General features: G+C 39.3%; 2 protein-coding genes across 4 annotated transcripts; both read left to right on the forward strand.

Annotated features, from left to right (window-relative positions):
• Positions 1–452: 452 nt before the first annotated feature.
• nup58 (nucleoporin 58) lies at positions 453–12,890 on the forward strand. Of its 3 annotated transcripts, XM_085287430.1 has the most exons (14): positions 453–926; positions 1,477–1,637; positions 1,726–1,758; positions 1,879–2,157; positions 2,302–2,470; positions 2,602–2,667; positions 2,931–3,105; positions 3,475–3,554; positions 3,808–3,926; positions 4,151–4,233; positions 4,399–4,600; positions 9,941–10,024; positions 10,765–10,863; positions 11,296–12,890. In XM_085287430.1, exons 1-14 carry the CDS (start codon positions 847–849, stop codon positions 11,463–11,465), a joined length of 1,800 nt encoding a protein of 599 aa, XP_085143556.1. In that variant the 5' UTR covers positions 453–846; the 3' UTR covers positions 11,466–12,890. The 3 variants fall into 3 exon arrangements, with proteins under 3 accessions (XP_085143556.1, XP_085143557.1, XP_085143558.1); XM_085287431.1 differs by lacking the exons at positions 9,941–10,024; positions 10,765–10,863 and having other exon boundaries at positions 454–926; XM_085287432.1 differs by lacking the exons at positions 9,941–10,024; positions 10,765–10,863; positions 11,296–12,890 and adding an exon at positions 6,915–9,924 and having other exon boundaries at positions 454–926.
• A 1,137-nt stretch (positions 12,891–14,027) lies between these two features.
• ropn1l (rhophilin associated tail protein 1-like) lies at positions 14,028–17,906 on the forward strand. The gene is made up of 6 exons (XM_085285979.1): positions 14,028–14,167; positions 14,582–14,714; positions 15,431–15,554; positions 16,362–16,523; positions 17,122–17,297; positions 17,727–17,906. Exons 2-6 carry the CDS (start codon positions 14,584–14,586, stop codon positions 17,818–17,820), a joined length of 687 nt encoding a protein of 228 aa, XP_085142105.1. The 5' UTR covers positions 14,028–14,167; positions 14,582–14,583; the 3' UTR covers positions 17,821–17,906.
• Positions 17,907–21,181: the final 3,275 nt, after the last annotated feature.

Below are 21,181 nucleotides of genomic sequence, written 5' to 3' on the forward strand. Positions count from 1 at the left end.
GATATTAATATTGATAAAATATACTTTTCAGAGTTTGCAAAAGATGGTCTGCAACATTTCTGGGTCAAAAAAGGTGGAACAATGCAATAAATGTTGGAAAAACTCAGATAACACATTTGCAACATATTTATTTTCATAATTTTTTAGGTTTATTAGGTTACCAAAAACTATTAATGATACAAACCTGTGAACCATTCATCCGCCCTGGGTTCAGAATAATGGAACTGTTGCTCGTTTATCAGGTAAGTAACAGATTATTTAAACTCACAGAGACAATGACAATTTTGAAACAGCATTGTGCAACCAGTTATACTCAGCTTTGCAAATACACTAATGTACTCTGAGCCGTTCTTCGTTGTTATTATAGTCTGTAGCTGCTTCTTTTATTTTGAAAGAAACACCGGATTCAACATACATCCGCTGCTCAGGACTGCCAGACTTAATCCCATGCGCATGCGTGACACATCACGAGACGCAAAATCTGCGGGGATGACGGTTAATGTAGTTGAAAGAAAGGAAATCCACTACCCAAAATGCACTAGCATTTAGGATATACCAGGCGGGGAATAAGAAAAGTGACACCATGCGTGAATGCACCCTGCGATAATTGTCAGGTTTAAGAAATAGAAGCAGAGGAACAGGTTGTGTAAACATAACAGGTGGCAACTGAATATTTTGGGATTTAGTGAGAGAGCTGATGAGTTCAAGTATGTTTTGGTGAAGACGGGACCGCGGATTCGGCCCTCACGCGGGCGTCTAAGCTAACTGTCGTATTAGCTGTGATGTTTTCAGAAGTGAGCTAAGCCCACAACCGATTGGTGTTGACACCGTGCCTTTTAAAAGAAAATGTCTAGCTTTAACTTTGGTTCGGGAACTCTTGGGTCCACCAACACAGGTGGAGGATTCGCATTTGGGGCCGCAACCAGGTAACGACAAATTTTAGATAGCCCACTTAGCTAACGCTAGCATAACCAGAGGTATCTTGGCGTTAGCAGATACGGCTTGCGAGTTTCAAAGTCAGTGCTGGGTACGTTGTTTTCCCGAGCTACTCAGCAATGTCGGGTTATAGATGAGCATTTTAATTAGATACATTTGTAAACTCTGTTATTTGAAACTTTGCACATGCACGCACTGCAGAGTGAACTCTTGCAAATTGCGGGCTGCCAAGAGAAGTCTTTGAAGTGACAATTAAGCTATAGTAATTGTAGTTACTTTTTATTTTTTAAGAGGGAAATTAGTTCATTACTGGTAATAATGTGATTGGGATTACCATCCATCTGTAAAGCACTTATCACCATTTAGGTTTTCTATATAGAAATTTAAGACCCTGTGTATTTTCTTCGACAAAATCCTAGTTGTTAATCTGTGTGTACTGTAACCATAACACAATGTCAATCTTTTATTAGTTTGAAACTTGGCAGATATTGTAGAAGAATGTATGGGCCTAAACATATTACTTTTTTTTTTCTTCGAAAGTGCTCCTGCGGCCAATACCGGTGGCTTTTCTTTTGGTACACCTTTGGGTACAGCAAGTGCAACCCCCAGTACCAGCACCAGCACCCCGTCTCTTGGCCTAGGAGGCAGTCTTTTTGCTCAGAAACCTGCTGGAGGATTCTCCTTCAATACACCTGCCTCAAGTAAGAATGCAAAATAATAAAGAAATAAAAGTATTTGTGATATTTCTGCCAGCTGCCCATCTTATGTTGGGACCTTGTGTTATTTCAGGTGCTGCTGCGCCCACTACAGGCCTCACATTAGGTATGTTTGGGGTTCTCTGGGGTATTTTTAAGTTGAAGAGCTTCTGAACAACAGGTAATGATTGTGAATTTTTTTATTTTTTTTATTTTTTTTATTTAATAAACAATTACTTTCTCTCAGGTGCCCCAGCCAATACAGCTGCCACCACTGGCTTTAGCTTGGCTTTCAACAAGCCCACAGCCTCAGCTACGCCGTTCTCCCTCACAGCTACTAGCACCTCTTCGACAGCCGCTGCTGGGACAGGCTTGACGTTTGGCTCTGTCCTGACCTCCACTGCTCCACAGCAGCCTACAGCCACTGGCTTTGCCCTCGGTCTCGGCGGAGCTACGACCACCACCACGGCAGCCTTAACAGGTCCATCACTAGGCAGCAGTCTCTTCTCCAGCACTGTGCCTACAGGTGAGAGGCAAACTGTCAGCTTTACAGAGCTGATGTGTTAAATACATGGCCAAGTGGGAGTACAGTGAATGCTTTGAATTACAGAGTGTTCGTTTTAATTAGTTGTCACAGTTCTATAAACTGTATGACTATTTCTTGCCGCAGGTCTGAGTCAGACTACTCTTGGTGCAGGAGGCGGGTTATCGTTCGGTTCTCTGCTGGCAACCTCGACAGCGTCATCAGCAGCTCCTGCTCAGAGTATCGGCCTGGGTGGAGTCGACTTCAGCACTTCCTCTGAGAATAAGAGCGACACATCATCTGGAGCCAATGCGCAGTACGTCCTGCTGACCAACACGGTCCTTTACTGTCTTATGGAATATGTCTAATGTCTCACTCTGCTGTTAATGTTTAGCACCGACTATCCTTTCTGTTCTAATGATGAAAAACACTTTTTCTCACCCTCAGGGACAGCAAAGCTCTAAAAGATGAGAACCTGCCCCCAGTTATTTGTCAGGATGTTGAAAATTTTCAGTAAGTATCGTTGTGTGATTTATTTATTTTTTAATTTTTTTTTTTTAATCGGGTGTTTAATAGGTTGAATGCAGCAGTATGACCCAACCCAAATTTTATCTGGTGAGGTCTCTAGGAGTCCCCATTCTGTGTAAAATCCCAGATGCATACATATAGTTTGAGTAGTAGCACTTTGAAAGCATATTTTGATAGTTTGCCATATCTATCAGAGAGCTTTTATGTCATCTACAAGTGATTTCCTTCTTTTCTTAATTCTTTTGCAGAAAATTTGTGAAAGAGCAAAAACAAGTTCAGGAGGATATAAGCAGAATGTCATCAAAAGCCATTTCTAAAGTCCAAGATGACATCAAGAGCCTCAAACAGCTTCTGTCCGTCAGCGCCAGCGGTCTGCAGCGCCAAGCTTTGGCCATCGACAAACTGAAACTGGAGACGGCACAGGTAAAAACGGTGTACTTATGTTGACACAGGTGTCTATTTCTGATGCACATTATTTGTCATTAGAAAGTCAGTAAATCAGAAACTTGCATTCCAAACTTCTAGTGGATACACAATATATAGTGTATGCAGTGTTGCAAAATATATAAGTCAGGAAGTCCAGTATCAGTGTTCATTTCCCAAAACATCTGTAGCTGTACCTAAGATAAACAGAATTATTTTAAATTGGACTTCAGATGAACTTAATATGTGGGTTAACCTTTCCTGTTCCTTATACCTCACAAACTAAAAATATGAAAAAGTTTCCCTTGGAAATCTCACAGATTTTTTTTTTTCTAGATGTTTGACTTTCCTCTTTCCTTTGTTGCTAAGGAGTTGAAAAATGCTGACATAGCACTTCGTACACAAAAGACCCCCCCTGGACTTCAGCACGAGAATACGGCTCCATCAGAGTAAGTAAGCTATTGGATGAAAGTCAGAAAGTAAATCCAAGGTCAATGTGTGCTATTGCAGTCCTTTAGTTCTCATAGACTCTGTTTCAAACGACTCTATTTCATTTTAATATCATAGGACAGCAATAAAAAAATACACTTGGCCAGTGGATGTTTTTGTCAAAAAGCTTCTCTTAATAGTTGATTCAAAAGGTTAATAATGAACATTGCTTAATGTACTGAGATTTAAAATATGTGTCCCTTTTGTGTGTAGTTATTTCCATAGCCTGGTAGAGCAATTTGAGGTGCAGCTTCAGCAGTACCGGCAGCAGATAGAGGAGCTGGAGAACCACCTGACAACCCAAAGCAGCGGCTCTCACATCACTCCTCAGGGTGAGAACACATTTGTCTGGCTGTTAACGTAATTCTGTTCATGTTAAAGTTCGGTTTGATCACAGTGTTACATGTTTCATTAACAAACAGGCTACAGATGTGTTTGCATTCAAGATGAAGAGAAAAAAGACAGTTTCTGGTTCTTTTCTTTTCTGTAACCCACCCTGTTTTATTAAAATACATCAAATATTTATGCAGACATTTTTTTATGCTTTTGTTTACAGATCTGACCTTGGCCATGCAGAAGTTGTATCAAACATTTGTCGCACAGGCTGCCCAGCTCCAGTCTGTCCATGAGAATGTCAAGGTCAGTTTATTCCCTCCTGCTTTTACATATGTTAATAATAATAATAAAAAGATCCTCATTCGCATTGCTTGAAATGTAATGTGTAATAATGTATAGGACTGGGTGACGAGGCAGTTGTAGCGTTTTCATTTAACGTGTCTTTCTCTCTGGTGTCTTGTTGTATAGATTTTGAAGCATCAGTACCTCTCCTACCGCAGAGCCTTCCTGGAAGATTCCACGGATGTGTTTGAGTCCAAACGGGTGTCTAACAGGAAATGGCAGAGCACGCCGCGAGTCACTACTGGGCCTGCTCCGTTCTCCAGTGTGCCCAATGCTGCAGCTGTGGCCATGGCAGCCACATTGACCCAGCAACAGCAGCCAACTCCAGGTCTGACTGCCTACAAGTTCTAGCAAGTTTCTCCTTTGTTAGGAGACTGAAGGAGAGGAAGGAGAATCAATAATAAAAGCAAGTTGTGGAGAAGACAGGATCAGTGTGCTTTTAACATATTTTGGTAGCAAATAACCCAAAAGGTGAGAGAGGATGATTAAAAGTACAAAAGTAACAGCAGCCTTATCTGGTGTTAAGGTATCTGTGCTTTCTGTAGTGAATGAAAAGAGGCTAGAAAGGAAGAAATGAGAGAAATCTGTTGCTTAACTTTAACAGGAGACATTTGTGCTGCCTTACCGTCTTGTCTCTGACTCTCAGTACAAGGGTTGGGAACATTTATTTTATGCACCTTACAATTCAAGAGTGAGGACATTAAATAGATGGCCCCAGTGCAAAATGAAGACCAAATCCCTTCTGTTAATTTCTCTCCTCCTCCGTGTGCCCTCTCTAATGGGATACTAGAGCAGCTTTATGGCTGACATCACTGGGGAAAATGCACAGTGGTGGAAAAAGTCGAGCAATCTCGTTTTGAATCTGGAAACTTCTAAACCTCAGTTTTGGGTTTTGTTTTGTTTTAGCAATGCTAAAAGTGAGCCTAGTACTCAGTTGAGGTTGTTGTGTAATGAAGTTAGGATAATTAATGCACTTGCTGCGAATTTTGTGGTTTCTGAATGATTAGTCCAGGTAGTGGTGCATCTTTAGATTTTTGTCACGTCAGTCTGGGCGTTGAGTTGGTGTACGTCTATGGCAATGTAGCCCCAGCTATCTTAAATCCGAATGATATCTCAGACGTGTGGGAAACACCAGTTAATCTGACACCGAATCAACATGCTCCTCTCTGAATATACAGGGTAGTAAAATAAGAAGAGAATATATTAAAGTTGTCATCCCCACCGTTCCTTCAAGCACACAGCTTCTGTTGCCCAAGGTCTTACAAGTAAAAAGTCTAGTTTAGACACAGATATTCACTTTAGAGAAACCATTCTCTAAATAACCTTAACCTAATGACATTTACAGTTTGACTGTCATGCTGTTTGTCAAATTCTTTCTACTCTTTGACAGTAACAAAAAAAATACTATTAAGTACGTTGTATTAGGCATAAATACACGGATTAAACATTGTGTTTAATCAGAAATTGATTTGGCATTTTGTAGGAGCTTATATCCTAAAATATCTAAATGAGACTCTTATACTGAGCAGTCAAGGACTCAAATTCAGTTTTGTTAAACTACAGCCAACATAACCTTAAGAATATTTACTGCAACATCTGGTTTGAGTTGTAAGCCATTTTTACTGGCACATCAGGGTACCTGCATACAACTAACACACTAAGCTATATATTACGGTAGCATGCTTTTGCAGTCTCTTTATTGACGTAACTTCAAAGGTTGATGGGATGTAAAGGCAGGTTGGTTTAAAAATGTTAGTCTGATCTCTACTCATTTGACAAAGCTCATGAGATGTGCTTTGACTGTTATCAGATCTGCTGCCCACCAGATGTTTGCTAATTTTTCCATTTTTAATGAATATTTCACATACTTTTGAACACTTATTTGGGTATGCAGATGGAGTTGTACGTTAACACCTAAACTAATTAACTATGTGCCAAGTAGGTATGGGACTATTTAACTAATCCATTCCTTAGCCACTGTTTACTGAAAAAGAAAAAATAACAACAACTTAACACACAAGCCACAATAGTTATTATTGTGTGGTAGAAGTGCACACCACCTCGGTGCCTGCTTAAGATTTTTTTTAAATTTCATTAAAAATCAAATAATTTTTTTTGATCACTTGTTCATTTTATCCATTTGTGCTCTGGGTATGCTAGCTATCCAACAAGGCTGTAGTATATGAGGTTAACATGAGTCGGGTTTGTAAATTATTTTTGGCTAGGGTAATTGATTGCTTTATTTAGCAAATCTCCCACCTTTTCTGCTAAGCCTAATTGCAGGCTAGTATATTTATTTATATATTTATTTTTTCTGCTTAAAGGTGACCTGTTTAGATTCATTTAGTTGTTGCATATTAAACATGTTGAAAGTTTCAAAATGAGTTTAGTGTACAAGTAATCCCAGCAAACCAAACACTCAGCCTTCAGAACTCTAAATGCAAGTTTTCTAATATTTTTTTCTTAACTCATGACACTGTTTGGATTGCATTTATATAGCGCTTTTCTAGGCACCCAAAGCGCTTTACAATTCCTCTATTCATTCACTCTCACATTCACACACTGAATAACAAAGGATTATCATTAATATGGTTATAGTAGCCCCACCCACCTGCTTTTCACAGCTTTTTTTTTTTTGCAAGGGGCAGCCAATCAGAAGAAAGTTGACTGAAGAGAGAGGAGCTAAAACAGGTTTGTTTCAGTCAGTGGATGAACTGAGGGGACGTGAGTCATGCAAATCTAAGTAGAGCTCGAAATATAATAGGTCAACCTTAAACTTGGGTCATTATTGAAATGTCATGTTGGAGGGTGATCAGTATCACAGCATTTAAAGATGCAGTGGGCTGGAGTGGTTTTTTTTTTTTGTTTTGTTTTTGTTTGTTTTTTGGTAGATTCACATCCGACCTGTACACATGCCAGATGAGAATGGGCCTACACTGTTCAGATTTCTGTCTCCATGGACATTGGGTTAAGGTACCAAAAGACTCAGGACTGAAAATAACTCTGAAATGTACTTTTTTCTAGTGGAACTAAGGCTGAGAACGGTGAAAAGCCCCGGTCACTTACTGGCCTAAATGAAGCAGTGTTCTCAGTGTGTTTGTGTTGTGAACAAGGAGCTGAGGTTGGTCTTTTATGTGGACAGATCATTTGGATAATGAATTGTCAGCAGTGACAGTAAGTGTGTGCATTATCTCACTGTTCAATACCTTGATATATTTGGCTGGTTTGGTTTTAATAAAGGCCATACCACTGTAACTTGATGAAAGTGATTTCACTTAAGGGCTACTGTCAGTGCAACAGGGCTGGATCATTTCACATAGAGTTCATTTCAGAGAAAATGTGGAGCTAAAGAGCTGTTCACAAGTTGTGATTTCAGGTATTTTATCCAAGGCGATGGTATGTTGTACAGACATTTGCTTCTCAATTCTGTAAAAAGTCTACTTTTCTTGTTGGTTTAACTGTTTGGTAGTTCAGAAGAGAACAATTTGTTGCTGCTCACACTGGTCCATAAGTACCAGTGAGATACATTAGTGCCAAAAGAAACTGGTCTGTATGGCCACATTGTGTGTCTTGATTGTACAGGGGAGTTTATTTTCCCACCATTTTTCTCATCTGAGGATACAGCGTTGCTTGTTGTAGATAGCGCTGCGAGCTCAGCAGTATTGGCACTCAGAGGAATAAAGATTGGAAAACTGCCGTTGAACATGTCGCGATACAAACAGGAATTCATTGAACCCACTTCCAGTAATCATCGGCATACTGCTGCTGATTACGGTGGTGTATGGGTAAAAAAACAACCTAAATGATTAATTGCTAATGAAAACACTGCTGCTTTTGGACAGTCAGTCCTCTTATCAAACGCTAGGTTTTTGTTTGTTTTTGTAGGATTTAATGGAAGTCCACACTCATCCAGAATTTGACATTCTGTGCAGTTTTGCTCACACTTTAAAATATCGTCTTCCACACCTCTACAGTCTCACTTGGCACAATAATGACTATTAAGTAATGTAATAATTATTGGTCTGTCAAAGTTGTTTTGACTTTGAAGGTAATTGTGGATATTAAGCCACATTAATACTCTCTAGTTGGTATCTTCTCACTGTCAGTAACGTGTATGCAAATGCTGTATTTTCATGAGTGCTAATATAACAGCTGTTCCCATTTACCTCTTTTTTCCTTTTATAAAAGAAGTGAAGGAATTAATGTGACTTTTTATTTATTTATTTTTTAAAATGGTAGGTAGATTACCAGTGTCACAATTTGCCTACATGAACCTGAGATGCTCAGTAATGAATCTGAATTATACCTTTTGGTATCTTTGTTTTTCTGTGTGTTAAGCTTGAGCACAACAGTTCACAATAATGGGCCTGATTAGTTGACTGTTTGAATGTTGCTATTATCTCCAAAACATTTCCATATTCTTTGTCATTTATAGTGTTTAGTATTTTGTTTGTTTGTTTTTTCCCCTGCTAGTGGCGTTCAGGAGGCATGACTATTACAGGGTGTTTTGGAACCAGTAGAATTTACTGTTAGTTATCTGAAATTAGACTAAAAAAATCAATCTCTTGCAGGTTTTAGCTTGTCATCTCTCTCTAAAGTCAGACTCGATCCAACAAAGACGGATTTGTAGCTTATAGTAATTTACAATGGAGCTTTTGTTTTCATAATCGGTGTAAAATTATTTAAATGAACGTAACAAAGGTCCTTCAGTTTATGTTGGACGCATGACTCAAAACTTGACCACGCTGTCTTTCACAGGCAAACTGTACCAAATCACTGATTTTCTTTGTTTTGACCAGTTTACACTCAAAGGCAGCCATGAATGCCGTTTTCACATTTCTTATCTAATTCTCCAGTGCTTTTACCTGTAACCTTGTGTTTTAATCTTATATATCCAATGCCTGTTGATACAGTATATTTAATCTATAAATATGTTGTGCCTTTTAAAGCTATATTCAGTAATTGTGTGATGCATTTTTAAAAAGTTTTTTTTAAATTAAGGTATGCTAGTTCATTCACTCTCAGAAATCTTGAATTTGGAAACTTGTCAAATGCAGTAGCACTTAGCAATTAACAGCCAATTGTTGTTCCAAACTGTTTGTTTGTGTTTTATGTAAGTGGAATTGCATATTTAATTGAAAATAAATTGGTTTTTAAACAAAGAAACGCTTGTCCTTGTTTCTTTTTCACTGAACTTGTTTTAAGAATGTAGACTAATTGAAAAGCTCCCAAATTTGATAAGATAAAAGAGAACGCTTAAAGAAAACAAGACAAGTTTCTGAGTGAAAGAACTAGCAGTGCTTCCTTTTTCCCTCCCAGCTTGCCAGCAGTGATAAATGCGCTGCTGATTAGCTGGAATATTATAGTTGAAAGCCTTTATAGCAGGATAGTACATATTCATATGTACTTTGTGAAAGCCTGATCCGTTGCCTAATTATTGTCATATTTCAGCTCATGTGAGGTTGCAGTTAATTAGATGCTGTAGTCTTTTGATGCCTCTGTCGGCGCAGTCATTAGATCAGATTATCATATTTTATTTGAATCAACTGCAGGACTTGTTTCTAAAGCTAAAATAAAGCTGTCAGCGTGACAGCAGTGCAGTTTACTTTGTGTTTTTTGTCTCACATAAAAGAAGAGTAAAAGCCTGTGCTCTCTCTTTGTGCCTTAGGGACCCAGGCGCCTCTGGGGGCAGGGTTTGGAAACCCCTTTGCCTCAGCATTGGGCACTAGCTTGGGCTCTTCTACCCTGGGAGGTATTACCTCTGCTTTTTTTTTTTTTTTTTTTTTTTTTTTTAAATGAATATTCCCTGTTTTCTCGTGTGTTTTATTTTTTGCTAGACCCCTGCATACTTTGCCATTTCCCCTAATGTTACCTGGTGGTTAAATCAAAGTGGGTTTTTAAAGAAAATGTATTTGAGTTTGGTTGTATGACAGACTAAGCAGCTGGTGTGTATGTGTCTGACAGAGTGGTGCAGTCAGAGCTTAGCTGTTTCTCTTTTCTGCTCTGCCTTTTGCGAGGAGTCAAGTGCGTTCACACCACACACAAAAACTGCAATCCTATCGTACAGTTGTTACCTGGTAAACAGTTTCACTCAGCTGTCACGGCGAAACGCTGTGGTGTTAAAATACGGGCATGTCAAATTGCAAATCCACTTGAGAGTGTGGAAGCAAGTGGTCTGAGCGCACTCAAAAGTATTGTCTGTTTTCTCGTAGTTTGGGTATTCGGTGAAATCTGCCGTTTTTCTTCCTTTGGCCTTTGCTTTGCGGTGTAGTGCACTTTGAGTCCTGTTTGATTCTGCATTATTTGGTCAGAAGTTAAGCCAAGTGTGGTGCTCTGTGGATTAGTTTATGACTTTTTTTTTTTTTTCTTTTTTGCTTGCTTTTGTCTGCTAATGCCTGCCAGTGTGTAACTCCTGAGGCGCTTCTTGTTTTTGTATCTAGTCTAGGCTGTGTGCTTAGACCAGTCTGACTTCCATGTCACTCTCTCCCACAGGTTTTGGTGGTGGGCCAGGATTTGGTGGGGTGGGGACTGGGGGGTCTTCTTTTGCCTTCTCTTCCACCAATAAGCCCACAGGAGGCAGTCTGAGTGCAGGTACAATACATGCTGTATATAGCACCTTAACACCTGGGCCACCAAACATGATGGCAACAAAGAATAAAGGCTCAGCTCGCTAAGTGTATAAAGTTTGGAAAGGGTCTAAGCTGTAACTGTGTCTCATTAGTGTAATGTAAATGGAACTGCAACAAGTTTAGTATATCCATATTTTAAAGTTATAATGAACGTCCCAGCAGTGGGTAAATACAGTTATGTGTATATATGTTTGTTTGTGTGTGTTGGCACTTTAGAATCTTGGGGGTTTTAAGCTAGGATGGCAAAATCCTTATAAAAAACCTCTGAATTTCATTTGAACTTCCTTTTTCTGACACCAGATTTTCTAAATCCTCATGTTATTCATGTTTTATCTTTTTGTTTTTCTCGTATTTGACTGTTTTTTGTTTTTTGTTCCTTGTCTTGCTTTACTAGGTTTTGGTAGCACCAACAGCTCAGGCTTCAACTTCAGCAACCCTGGCATCAACCCCTCTGCCGGCCTGACATTTGGCGTGTCTAACCCACCTCCTGGAGGCTTTGCCACAGCAGCACCCTTACTCCAGTTGAAGAAGCCCCCAGCTGGTAACAAAAGGGGCAAGAGATAGAAACGGGAAATGATAGACGCATGTTACTGAGCAGCTGACCAGCTATGGGTTTGTAGCAAGTACAGCTTGATCTCCCAAAAGCATAGAAGACGATGCTAAAATGACCATTACCCAACCAAAACGGAGGAAATATGCTATTCTGAATTGTCCAGTCTTCTACATGCATTTCTTTTTAATTTACCCACATTCACGTTTTCCTGTTGGATCCAACTCTGCAGAGGGATTAGACTACAGAAATTAGAGCAGAAGTACACGAGTGACTCTGTTTTTAGCAGTGATTACTTTTGCCTTTGGTAAAGAAGGGAGGACCCAAATCAATACAGTAGGCAGCGGCATGTAAAGATAGGATAAAATAGCATTTATATCATTTTAAGCATGGATTTAGCTCATTTGCATTGCTTCAGAATGTTTTTCTTTCTGCACACTTTGGTCTGTGGTGCTACAATGCTTTTGGGATTGTTGGCTCACTTGCAAATTGCTCAGTTACTGGTGAGAAATTGCTTAAGCCAGAACATTTTATAAGACAACGTTTTTTCCGTTTGTTTTTTTTAATGCTTTGAAATGGTTCTGCTGTGCTCCACAAACTGTCAATCACAGAAATGCACTCGAGCGCTTCCCAAATGATCACGTGGCCCAAGGATCGTCCAGGAAACGATCAGATAAGATTTATGGAGCAATGTTTGTGGCAGAGTTTCCGTCTGAAGTATCAAAGGAGTGTAATATTACATCCTAGATAGTTTTATAGGCTCCGGAGCGTCCAGGGTTGTTGTTTTGTTTTTTTTGTTTTTTTGAGAAGCACAGTTTTATTTTTATATCAAGTAGAGAAAGATATGAGATTTGAGAGGTAAAAGTGGACTAGAACCTTGAGCTGGCCCATTATCTAGCTCATGTAACCTGTGTTTTGTTTTTTTTCTTTTGCTACTCCATCCTCATTAATTACTTTTAGACACATTATGGTTTTTGGTGTTTTGCCCCTGTGTACTGTTGCAAGAACTTGAGATTCGAAACTTTGTGCTCTTCGTATTACATGAGTTCATTAGATGTTAAGTTGGTTGAATTTGAAAGGGATTTCATATGCATATTGTACCTGCTCAGTTTCTACATGTGCTAGAACAAATCTGCACTTTCCAGTGTATGTGACCTGACGGTGATTGTGTGAATGTGCATGTGTTTCTGTCACACAAGTATGAAATTGTCTCTCTGGTCTGATCATATTTCCTTTGAGTACTGGGGCTGGTCGGGGGTCAGATATTCTGCTTTTTTTTTTGTTTGTTTTTTAAATTGTCCATGTTGTTGTTATTATTTTCTAATCACAGTCTGTGGAATCCTGAATTTTCTAAAAGCTGTTTAATAATAAAATCTCCAATATGATGTTTTGCCTGTTTGTGGCATCACTTCAATAAATGTGTGTTGACACAGGAAAAACTCTGTCATCAATATGTTGTATGTCACATGCTTTGCAGCAGCTCTTCCCGCATCTGATATATTTTCAAGTCATCACACGAAGCAAAGTTAACCCAGACTGTTTGTGACAACATAATTGTACTATGAAGCTTTCAAGGCTGTAAGCCATATAATGCCAAAGTTTGGGAAGTTGCCCTAAAATTAACGCTTTCACACTAACTTCTACTGTTCCTTTAAAAAAAAAAGGCACAGTCTAGGTTACAGATTCCTTATAATGTAGTCAGGACCTAAGAGGCCTTCTGAGGGTACATCAGTCTCTCTAAACTCGAAACTAATGTGTTTGTCCTTTTGCAGTGTTACTTTGGTCTTCCACTTTTCTATCTAAAGTTAAATTTTATCTTAATAAAAATATTAAAGCCAGTGACCAGTTTCAAAAGAAAGTTTATGTTTAAAGTTTTGAGACTGTAATAAAACCCATAAAGATTCCTCTAAACACATATCTGATTAAATGTATCATTTATTCAATTTGACCGACAGGTTTTAGCGTAACTAACATGAGGGAAAAGGTATTTTCCCAATGATCAGTTAGTCTTACTACAATAAACTTAGGTGAGGGAGCACAGTATGCTGTTTGAACACTGATCTCTGCTGAAAATGCCCTTTTGTATATCTGTGTAAATATTCCATTAATAGTTCTAAATTATGATGAATGATTCATTTGTTCCTTACAGCAGGGGGGTGTCTAGAAGGGGAGCAAAGGGGCCTGCATCCTGAAATATGATAGGCTGCCCCATCAAAGTCACTGTATTAGAAATATTACTACAGTACTGTCTTATAGTGCCCCAAACCATTATACAGCATAGAACGGGCCACTGGTGCTACTGATTCTAGCTCTTATTTAAGTAAAAAGTTTTGAAAGTGGTGTTTTGTGCACCAGTTTGTTTTCACTGGAGGAATATTTCTGACTGAGTATTGAGATTTATGTCAGTGTTCTCCATGGGTGTCATGTTATTTTCGTCAGACAGATAACGCTGCCTCCACATGAACAGAATCAACTTTCTGGGATTTCCTTAGCTGGATGATTGAGCATGTACCAGGAACAGTGTTTTCAGCAGAGGGGGCGGTAGTGCTCTTCCCGTGGGGTTTCTAATACCACAGGGAGAAGAAGAAGAAGACGCCGTTGCTATGCGACGACGCTACAACACTCCCATGAACTGCTAGGCATAAATAATCATTACTTAGGCTAGCAACTCATATTTCAGGGGCGTCTTCCGGTGACTTTCTGTTCATCAGTCCAGGTAACAGGCTACAGTTTTTAAAGCAAGTACCATACAGTGGATTAATGTCGGTGAACATACTATAATTATGTAGTTGAACAAAGGAGAGGGACAATTGGGAGAAAATGTTTGGTGGACTAGAAATTAGTATTAATTTATTAAGTTGAATCGGTAAAAAAAAACGGTACCAGATGAGAGTGTATATGCAAATTTTAAACTTACTTCTTTGAAACACACTGTATTCATAATCATATGTCTATATTCCTGTCAAACTCCCATGGCTAGCACAGACAAATTTGAAGCACCAGAATGCAGTCTTTATATTAATTATGTTTTTTTTGTCAGTGCGGGTGATTTTTATTGTAGTTTTTAATTTTCTATTGGATTCTATTTCTTTTCAACTAATTGGACATTATTGCATTGTTTATATTACAGCCATGCCTCTTCCAGACACATTCTACTGTGCCCAGCAAATCAACATCCCTCCCGAGCTGCCAGACATCCTTAAAGACTTTACTAAGGCAGCCATCCGAACACAGCCCAAGGATTTGTTGCAGTGGTCTACAGCGTAAGTCTTAATGTCTGTCAATGAAGGTTCAGGTTAAGAGTAGAGATGTGTGTGATTGTGTTTTATTCCAGTTTAATTCTCACAAACAGGAGCATAAACCATGTCTCCAGGCTACATCACTGTAGGGAAAGGCAGGCCCCTTTCACCTGTGCGTGTCTTATCGTTGCATTGACTAGCTGTAATTAGATCCCAAGGGCTTTCATGTTAGTGCAGCAGTTAAACTATCTTACTGTCTCGAATAAAGAAAAACCATGCTAAAAGCACTCGATGATATGGAAATATTCAATTTATTTTCTTTTACCTTTTATTTCCTACCTCTAAGGACTCTCAGCATCCTCTTCTTTTTTATTGACCAATGTAGCTTGGCTTTGTTTATAGCAATAGACAATAAAGTGAGTCATACAGTGAAGCGAAAAAACAAATCGAGCGCCTCCTGGGTGATGAGATGTTTATGTTATTAAAGTAATACTTGGCTCTGTTCCCTTTCAGAGATCCTGAAAGTCAGTAAATGCATGGAAAGTTATATTTTTTCTTTTCTAATAATGAAGTGAAATATGCCACAGCATGCCTTTAAAACCTCTCACAAAGAAAAGCAAATGGTATATTTGAATGGTATACTTAGGAAGCTTGGGGGCAGATGAATTTCTGAGAATGGTGATGCTAAACACAGTGTTTAAGAATTCTTTGCTAATTATTATGACTGTGTCCTCTTCCAGATACTTCAGTGCTCTGTCTAAAGGAGAGTGTCTGCCTGTTAAGGACAGGCTGGAATTAAATGTTGCCACCCAGAAGACGGACACTGGGCTGACTCCAGGTCTTCTGAAGATCCTCCACAAACAGGTAGTTTCTCAACAGCAGGCTCATAACCTGTAGAAGTTGTCGCACAAATAAAATTTTTATTCTCACTGTTGCTTTTGAAAGAAATAAATGCATTTACTTTATCACATATTTGCGTTTCGTCATTTACTGTTTTGCTTTTATGGGTATAATTATAACTTCCATTGAGTTTAATGTCCAACTTTGATTACTCTTCTATTCTTTTATGCGTGTTTTTATGTGTGTGTCTCCATATAGCAGTGATGTTTCCCGTGTGGGTCATTAAAGTTTCATATTGTCTTAAATCCATTTTATCTCACCTGGGCTGTTTACTGGCATCTCGGTGTGGCGGATTCATTAAAAGAAATGAATAATTAATATTTCCTTAAAAGCTAGCACTTAAGCGGCAGCATAAATCTTGTGAGAGTGCTGCTCTTTTGTTGTCTCGAGTTATTCATTTTGTAACATTTTAAACTGCATTGATAGTAGAAAGTCTGAAAGAAATCCAGAAAATCTGAATGCAAAACAAATGCAGATCTGTGCCATTATTTGAGAGATTATTATTAGTGTTTATATCCTGCTCAAATCTACTTTTTATTTGGATTACTGTGCATCAGTATTTGCGGTTATTTATGCCCTGGCTGTCCACATATAAAAGTCTAGAGAAAAAAGAGATTGTAAGTAAATAGAGCCACCAGATTCTCCATATCCAACCTTGTTGTTGATTTGTGGAAATAGGACTCATTTCAGATTTTATCTAGAAAGTGAATAACTAGATTTCCCCCCCTAAAGTCTCCTAACCCCCCATTTTTTTTTATCATCAAATCATAGCTGTCGCCCAAGACAACCTGTAGCAAAGAGGAACTGCAGGCGAAGTGGAAGGGCTTGTGTCTACCTGTGGCTCAGCTGGAGACCCTGCTGTCGCTGGGCAGCTTTGGCTCAGATATTGACTGGATGGAGTTTTTTGCCCTGGGCTGCAGCGCTCTTGGAGGGGTGAGGTGTTCACAATCCTGGCTATAAATGCAAATACAACTTTATATACTTCTTCCTTTGAGCCTTAAAAACCTGGTGCGAGGCCAAGCACAGCTGGAGATCCTCCAGCAGCACACTCTAGTCTCCAGGTGTTAATGTTAGATCCAGGAATTTGCAATGCAGTCTCCATCATCGGGGTCACCTGGCTCCAAAAAAGAGTGACTGGATAAATCCTTCAGCAACTACTTGAATCTTTGCTTCGCTGTTAAGCCAATGATATTTTTTTTGGCTTCACAGATTCAGATAGAGCAGTAGTGACAGATCAAAGAGAATTTATTTAAGCATGAAGAACTTTACAGAAGATAAGTTGGTGTCTAGGAAAGCAAATGCAGCTAAGCATTAACAGCATTATGTGCTCAGTGTTAGTAATTTGGGTAGAATTCTACTCCTGTTTTCAAGGCTCTTGAACACTTTAACCACACGAGGGCACTCTTATGCTACTTAGATTTAGCTGTCTGAGTTACAGTGTGTGCATGCAAGTATATTTGCAGTGTGTCTTGCTTAAATGCGATGCAACAGCAAACTAATTCTTTGTTTTTGTGGCAACACAAATCCTCAGACTCTTATCAGTTCGCTTAAGTTTGCCTGCGAGATCCTAACAGAGGATGAGACGGGTGGTGCCGCAAAGATCCCGTTCGACACCTTTGTCAGGCTCTACACTTACCTGGCTCAGCTAGACGGGGACGTGCCACAGGAACGCATTGACAACTTCCTCGGCACTCTGCAGCCACAAGTGTAGGTGTCATTTTCTCCTCAGCTGTCAGTCACACCACAAGCAGAATGGGTGTAGTAGTGGAAAATTGAGCTATTTTGTATGCATAACAATTTTTTTTTCACACAGCGTAATTAGTTTCCCAGTTTGAATTATTTCTTCAGTCCGAGCTAAAAAAAAAAAAAAGTTTTTTGTTTGTTTAAAAAAAACGTTTTCCTCTTTTGTAATTCAGTCATAACTCTGGATGTGCTAAGCAGTATTTTAACTCTGTTGGCCCAACATTTCTGCCAGTCAGTGTCAGTTGGCTCAGAAGCACAGACAGTTTAAGCGCTAAGCCATTTCCCACTATAGCCTCAGATAATGTTGTGAGATTGTGATGTTCAGTGTTGTGAAAATCCCTATGCTGCTGAGTGGAGCTGTTGCACTGATTCGCTGGTTTCTCTGCCCGACAGCAACAAGCAGAACGGCATGATTCAGGTTTCCAACTTCTACCCCAGCAGGAAGGGAGGGAAGCAGAGGCAGAAAGCAGTGGAAGAAAGAAGTTAGAAATAGGAATAAGGAAATGATGGCGCCCAATTAATAAATGGAGCAGCTAACGCTTCGTCAAGCACAGCTGTTTTTCCAAAAAGAAATTGGTCCCATTAATTGTTGGCATCAGCCACTGTGGCCGATTATTCATCAGTGTCCGGCTGAATCAAGCCGCTATTATGAGTCTGGTTGGATTTAATGAGCAGCAATAGAAGCACAAAGCTGCCGTGCTCAAACTGTCAGGTAGGGCGTGTGTGGATGCTTTTTATTTCCCATTCCCGTATGACTCGGCTAGTGAAGTTCATTTATCATGCACGCTGCCTCACCACATTTGGCCTCTCTGCTCGCGTCTGCATTTCACCCAGCAGACCAAAAAAAAAAAGGAAGTCAAATAGATAAGCGCCTACGCCACAAGAGTGTGAGTTTCAGCTTGCATTAGAGACTTGTGTTATATTCACTCCTCTGTGCAGTACTGTAAACAAACACAGGCACATTTCAACACCAGTGACAGTGACAGTGTGAAAGGTCCAGAGGTCCAGAGATACAGTATGACTGTTATTAACATATTTGCCTCTCATACAAACACACACAAAACTGCTACGCTGGAGGTATTTCAACAGACAGCACAACAAACGGGATCAGAGAAAATTCCGTCTTCAGACACTTTTGGCATTTGGTCGCAGGGGTGGAGGATACACGGACACACAGATACTGTAGCTTACCCCTTCCAGGATTGCAACTGTGGTCAAGTCAAAGAAGACTGGAAGACAGATAGAGCCCCCGCTAACTCGATAACTGCAGGCTCTCCGCCCATATGACACAGCAGAGAAAGAATTTTGTCAGGGCTTCCAGCAGTGATCTTTTTGTGCAACGCCCACGTTAGAACTGAGTAAATGAGCGCGCTGAAAATAACTCAATATTAACTGTAATCTGCTCATAATGCTTTTATATTTGGAAAGATTCCTATTTGTATTGATAGCTTTTATGTCTGGCTGAAGTCTGAAGCAGAGATAACTCTGGTATCAAAGATTTAGCGCACGATGCAGACAGCGCATAATTTGTCTTCATCAAATAACACAACATTCAGAAGCCATGCGTGAGGATGTGGATCGCCCAGCTGGAATTACAAGGTTAAACAGGACGAGATTTTTAGCTGTACTTATATTGTATTAAAAGAGGTATATAAATTGACAAGTAGAAAACATAAACACTGATTTGAACTTGGTTTCCTGTGGATCTTTTTTTTTTTCCAGGAACCGATGAACCTCTTTTGATAAGGAAATCAGGAAGTTTTTGATTCTGTGCAGGGTTTTCTCATATACAGGAATTTGCGGCAACCCCACACGTTTTATGCATAGCCAGAGGAAATATAACAGTTCCTTTTTTAACTACTTATTAGGGATTCATTCACCATTACATAGTGGGCATTACTGTGTATCAGTTGCACAGAAATAATAAAAAAACCCATTGATTTTTCAAAATACAGACTAGCCTTGACTGATCATTTTTTTATAAGGATTATAAAAACGGCCCATTTTGAAACCGGAAAAACCCTGCGGGGTTATAGTTTTTTTCTTTTCTCAAAAAAGTACATGTTTGTGAGCTGGTACTTTCCAGTGATCTAGGAATTACCCTTAATGCTGTTACTGCTTACAATAAAACACTATGTTGAAAGCTCAGTTGTGTATTTATTCAGTCTGCAAGCACTATTGCTTGCATGAGTGTTAGGGGCTTCTATTTGAAAGCTTTTTGATCTAGTGAATTATTATGTCGTTGTTAATTGGATTTAGATACTCTGGTAATGTTGCTACAGTAAAACAGCAAAGTAGTAAAAACATGTCTTTCACCCTGTGCACATAATTCTTTGAGATTTACAAAATCCAAGCCTCATGACAGCAAATTACAAAGAGCAGCCTCCTGTTGACTTAAATCAAACTAAACCTGGCAAAGCTGGCAAACTGCACGTGTTTTGAGACACAACATGTTCTTGTTCTTTAGAAAAATGTCTGTCTTGTCAGTCACACCTGTCTTGGTTGACAGTTCTAGTAAAGTAAAAGTACAATCCACCAAGAATGCTGTGGCCTCAACACAGAGAAGCATTACTATCCTCCTCCTCCTTATCATCATTAGTTTATTTATTTAAAACATGTTGAGGGAGAGCCATAGAGGTGCCGAGGCACACAGTAAGGTGCAGAAGTAAATTTATGAAGCAGCAAAAGAAGAATAGATTGTAAATCACTGTATATGTAAATACCTACTGTTTGATTGCGACACATTATATGCTCCTCACAAAGCATTCCTTGGATATCCTCAAATTTCTCTCCAATAAATTTCTTTTTAGGGGCATCTTGCACTATAATAGTCAGGCTTACAGTTACAGATGCTGTGTGCCCCCTTTGTTTTAGGATGTTAGAACATGGAAAAACATGATGTAATTGCAAAGATGTCAGTGGTTTAGGAATCTCAGCTTTAGGGTGGACCTTGTTGCGCAGCCTTTACTGTTTCTCCAACTTTTGCTCACAACATCACATCTCCAGGGACGTGACAAATGTTGCAGGGCAGTGCGAAGGGAAAAAAGGCAGTAGAAGAGAGAGCAGACACAAAGGCTTCATTCTACAGTGACTCTGTTGTGTAAGAGATTTCGGGGTAAGGATAAGGGAAAACATATTTCTAGCTGTTTTCTGAAGTTGCAGAATTTATCGTTCTGTGAGCTGTATTGTTGAACTGGGTTGAGCTAGACTCCACTTTGGGAGCATGAGAGCATTGTTGGTTTGAAAGATTTATGGGTCGGTTTTTATCAGTCGGTTAGTTTCAGTTTACTTCAAAAAGAAAATCTAGATAAGTAATCTGTGATGACTGGAGATGTTTGTATGAATTGTTTTGCTGTATATATATGAACGAAATGAATTTAATTGACATGTAACATATTTAATGCGTGTATATTACAGGGACCTGCAACATGGGATGATAAAGCCACTGGACTTTATCTACTGGGACGATGTGGCTTCAGCTCCATAACAAACGTTGCACACCGAAGCTGGAGGTTTAACAGTGGAGGTGGATTCGAATCCTAAAAGGATTGTGCATCATGTGCTGATATGTCAAAAATAACGAAATGATCTGGAAATACTGTCTACATTGTAAATGCTAAAAACAGAAATATGGCTGAACTGTCTGTGATATCACCCTCACTTCTCTCATACGTCTGGGGTATACGCTCACCGCCATCTTTAAGATGGGATTGACAGGCACCTGTCAATCAAGCAAAGACCCGCGAAGCATTTTCTCTTTGAGCCTCATTATCTTCCTAATGGAACAGTGATCTTAAAATCCCCACTGTGACACATATCAGCAGGTGTGAATTTAATTATTGAGACTT

The sequence above is a fragment of the Mchenga conophoros genome, linkage group LG9 (genome assembly GCF_057382185.1).
Source record: "Mchenga conophoros isolate Kocher_MC1m ecotype Shallow Benthic linkage group LG9, M_conophoros_male_GT1.1, whole genome shotgun sequence".
In the NCBI taxonomy this organism is placed as follows: Eukaryota; Metazoa; Chordata; class Actinopteri; order Cichliformes; family Cichlidae; genus Mchenga; species Mchenga conophoros.

Bases quoted from the DNA above. Each gene is read 5' to 3' on its own strand.
- nup58 (XM_085287430.1), top strand. From the start codon at position 847: ATGTCTAGCTTTAACTTTGGTTCGGGAACTCTTGGGTCCACCAACACA. The intron at 2,471-2,601 runs GTACGTCCTGCT...TCTCACCCTCAG, and splicing joins TCATCTGGAGCCAATGCGCA to GGACAGCAAAGCTCTAAAAG. The intron at 3,555-3,807 runs GTAAGTAAGCTA...TTTTGTGTGTAG, and splicing joins GAGAATACGGCTCCATCAGA to TTATTTCCATAGCCTGGTAG.
- ropn1l (XM_085285979.1), top strand. From the start codon at position 14,584: ATGCCTCTTCCAGACACATTCTACTGTGCCCAGCAAATCAACATCCCT. The intron at 15,555-16,361 runs GTAGTTTCTCAA...ATCAAATCATAG, and splicing joins TGAAGATCCTCCACAAACAG to CTGTCGCCCAAGACAACCTG. The intron at 16,524-17,121 runs GTGAGGTGTTCA...ACAAATCCTCAG, and splicing joins GCTGCAGCGCTCTTGGAGGG to ACTCTTATCAGTTCGCTTAA.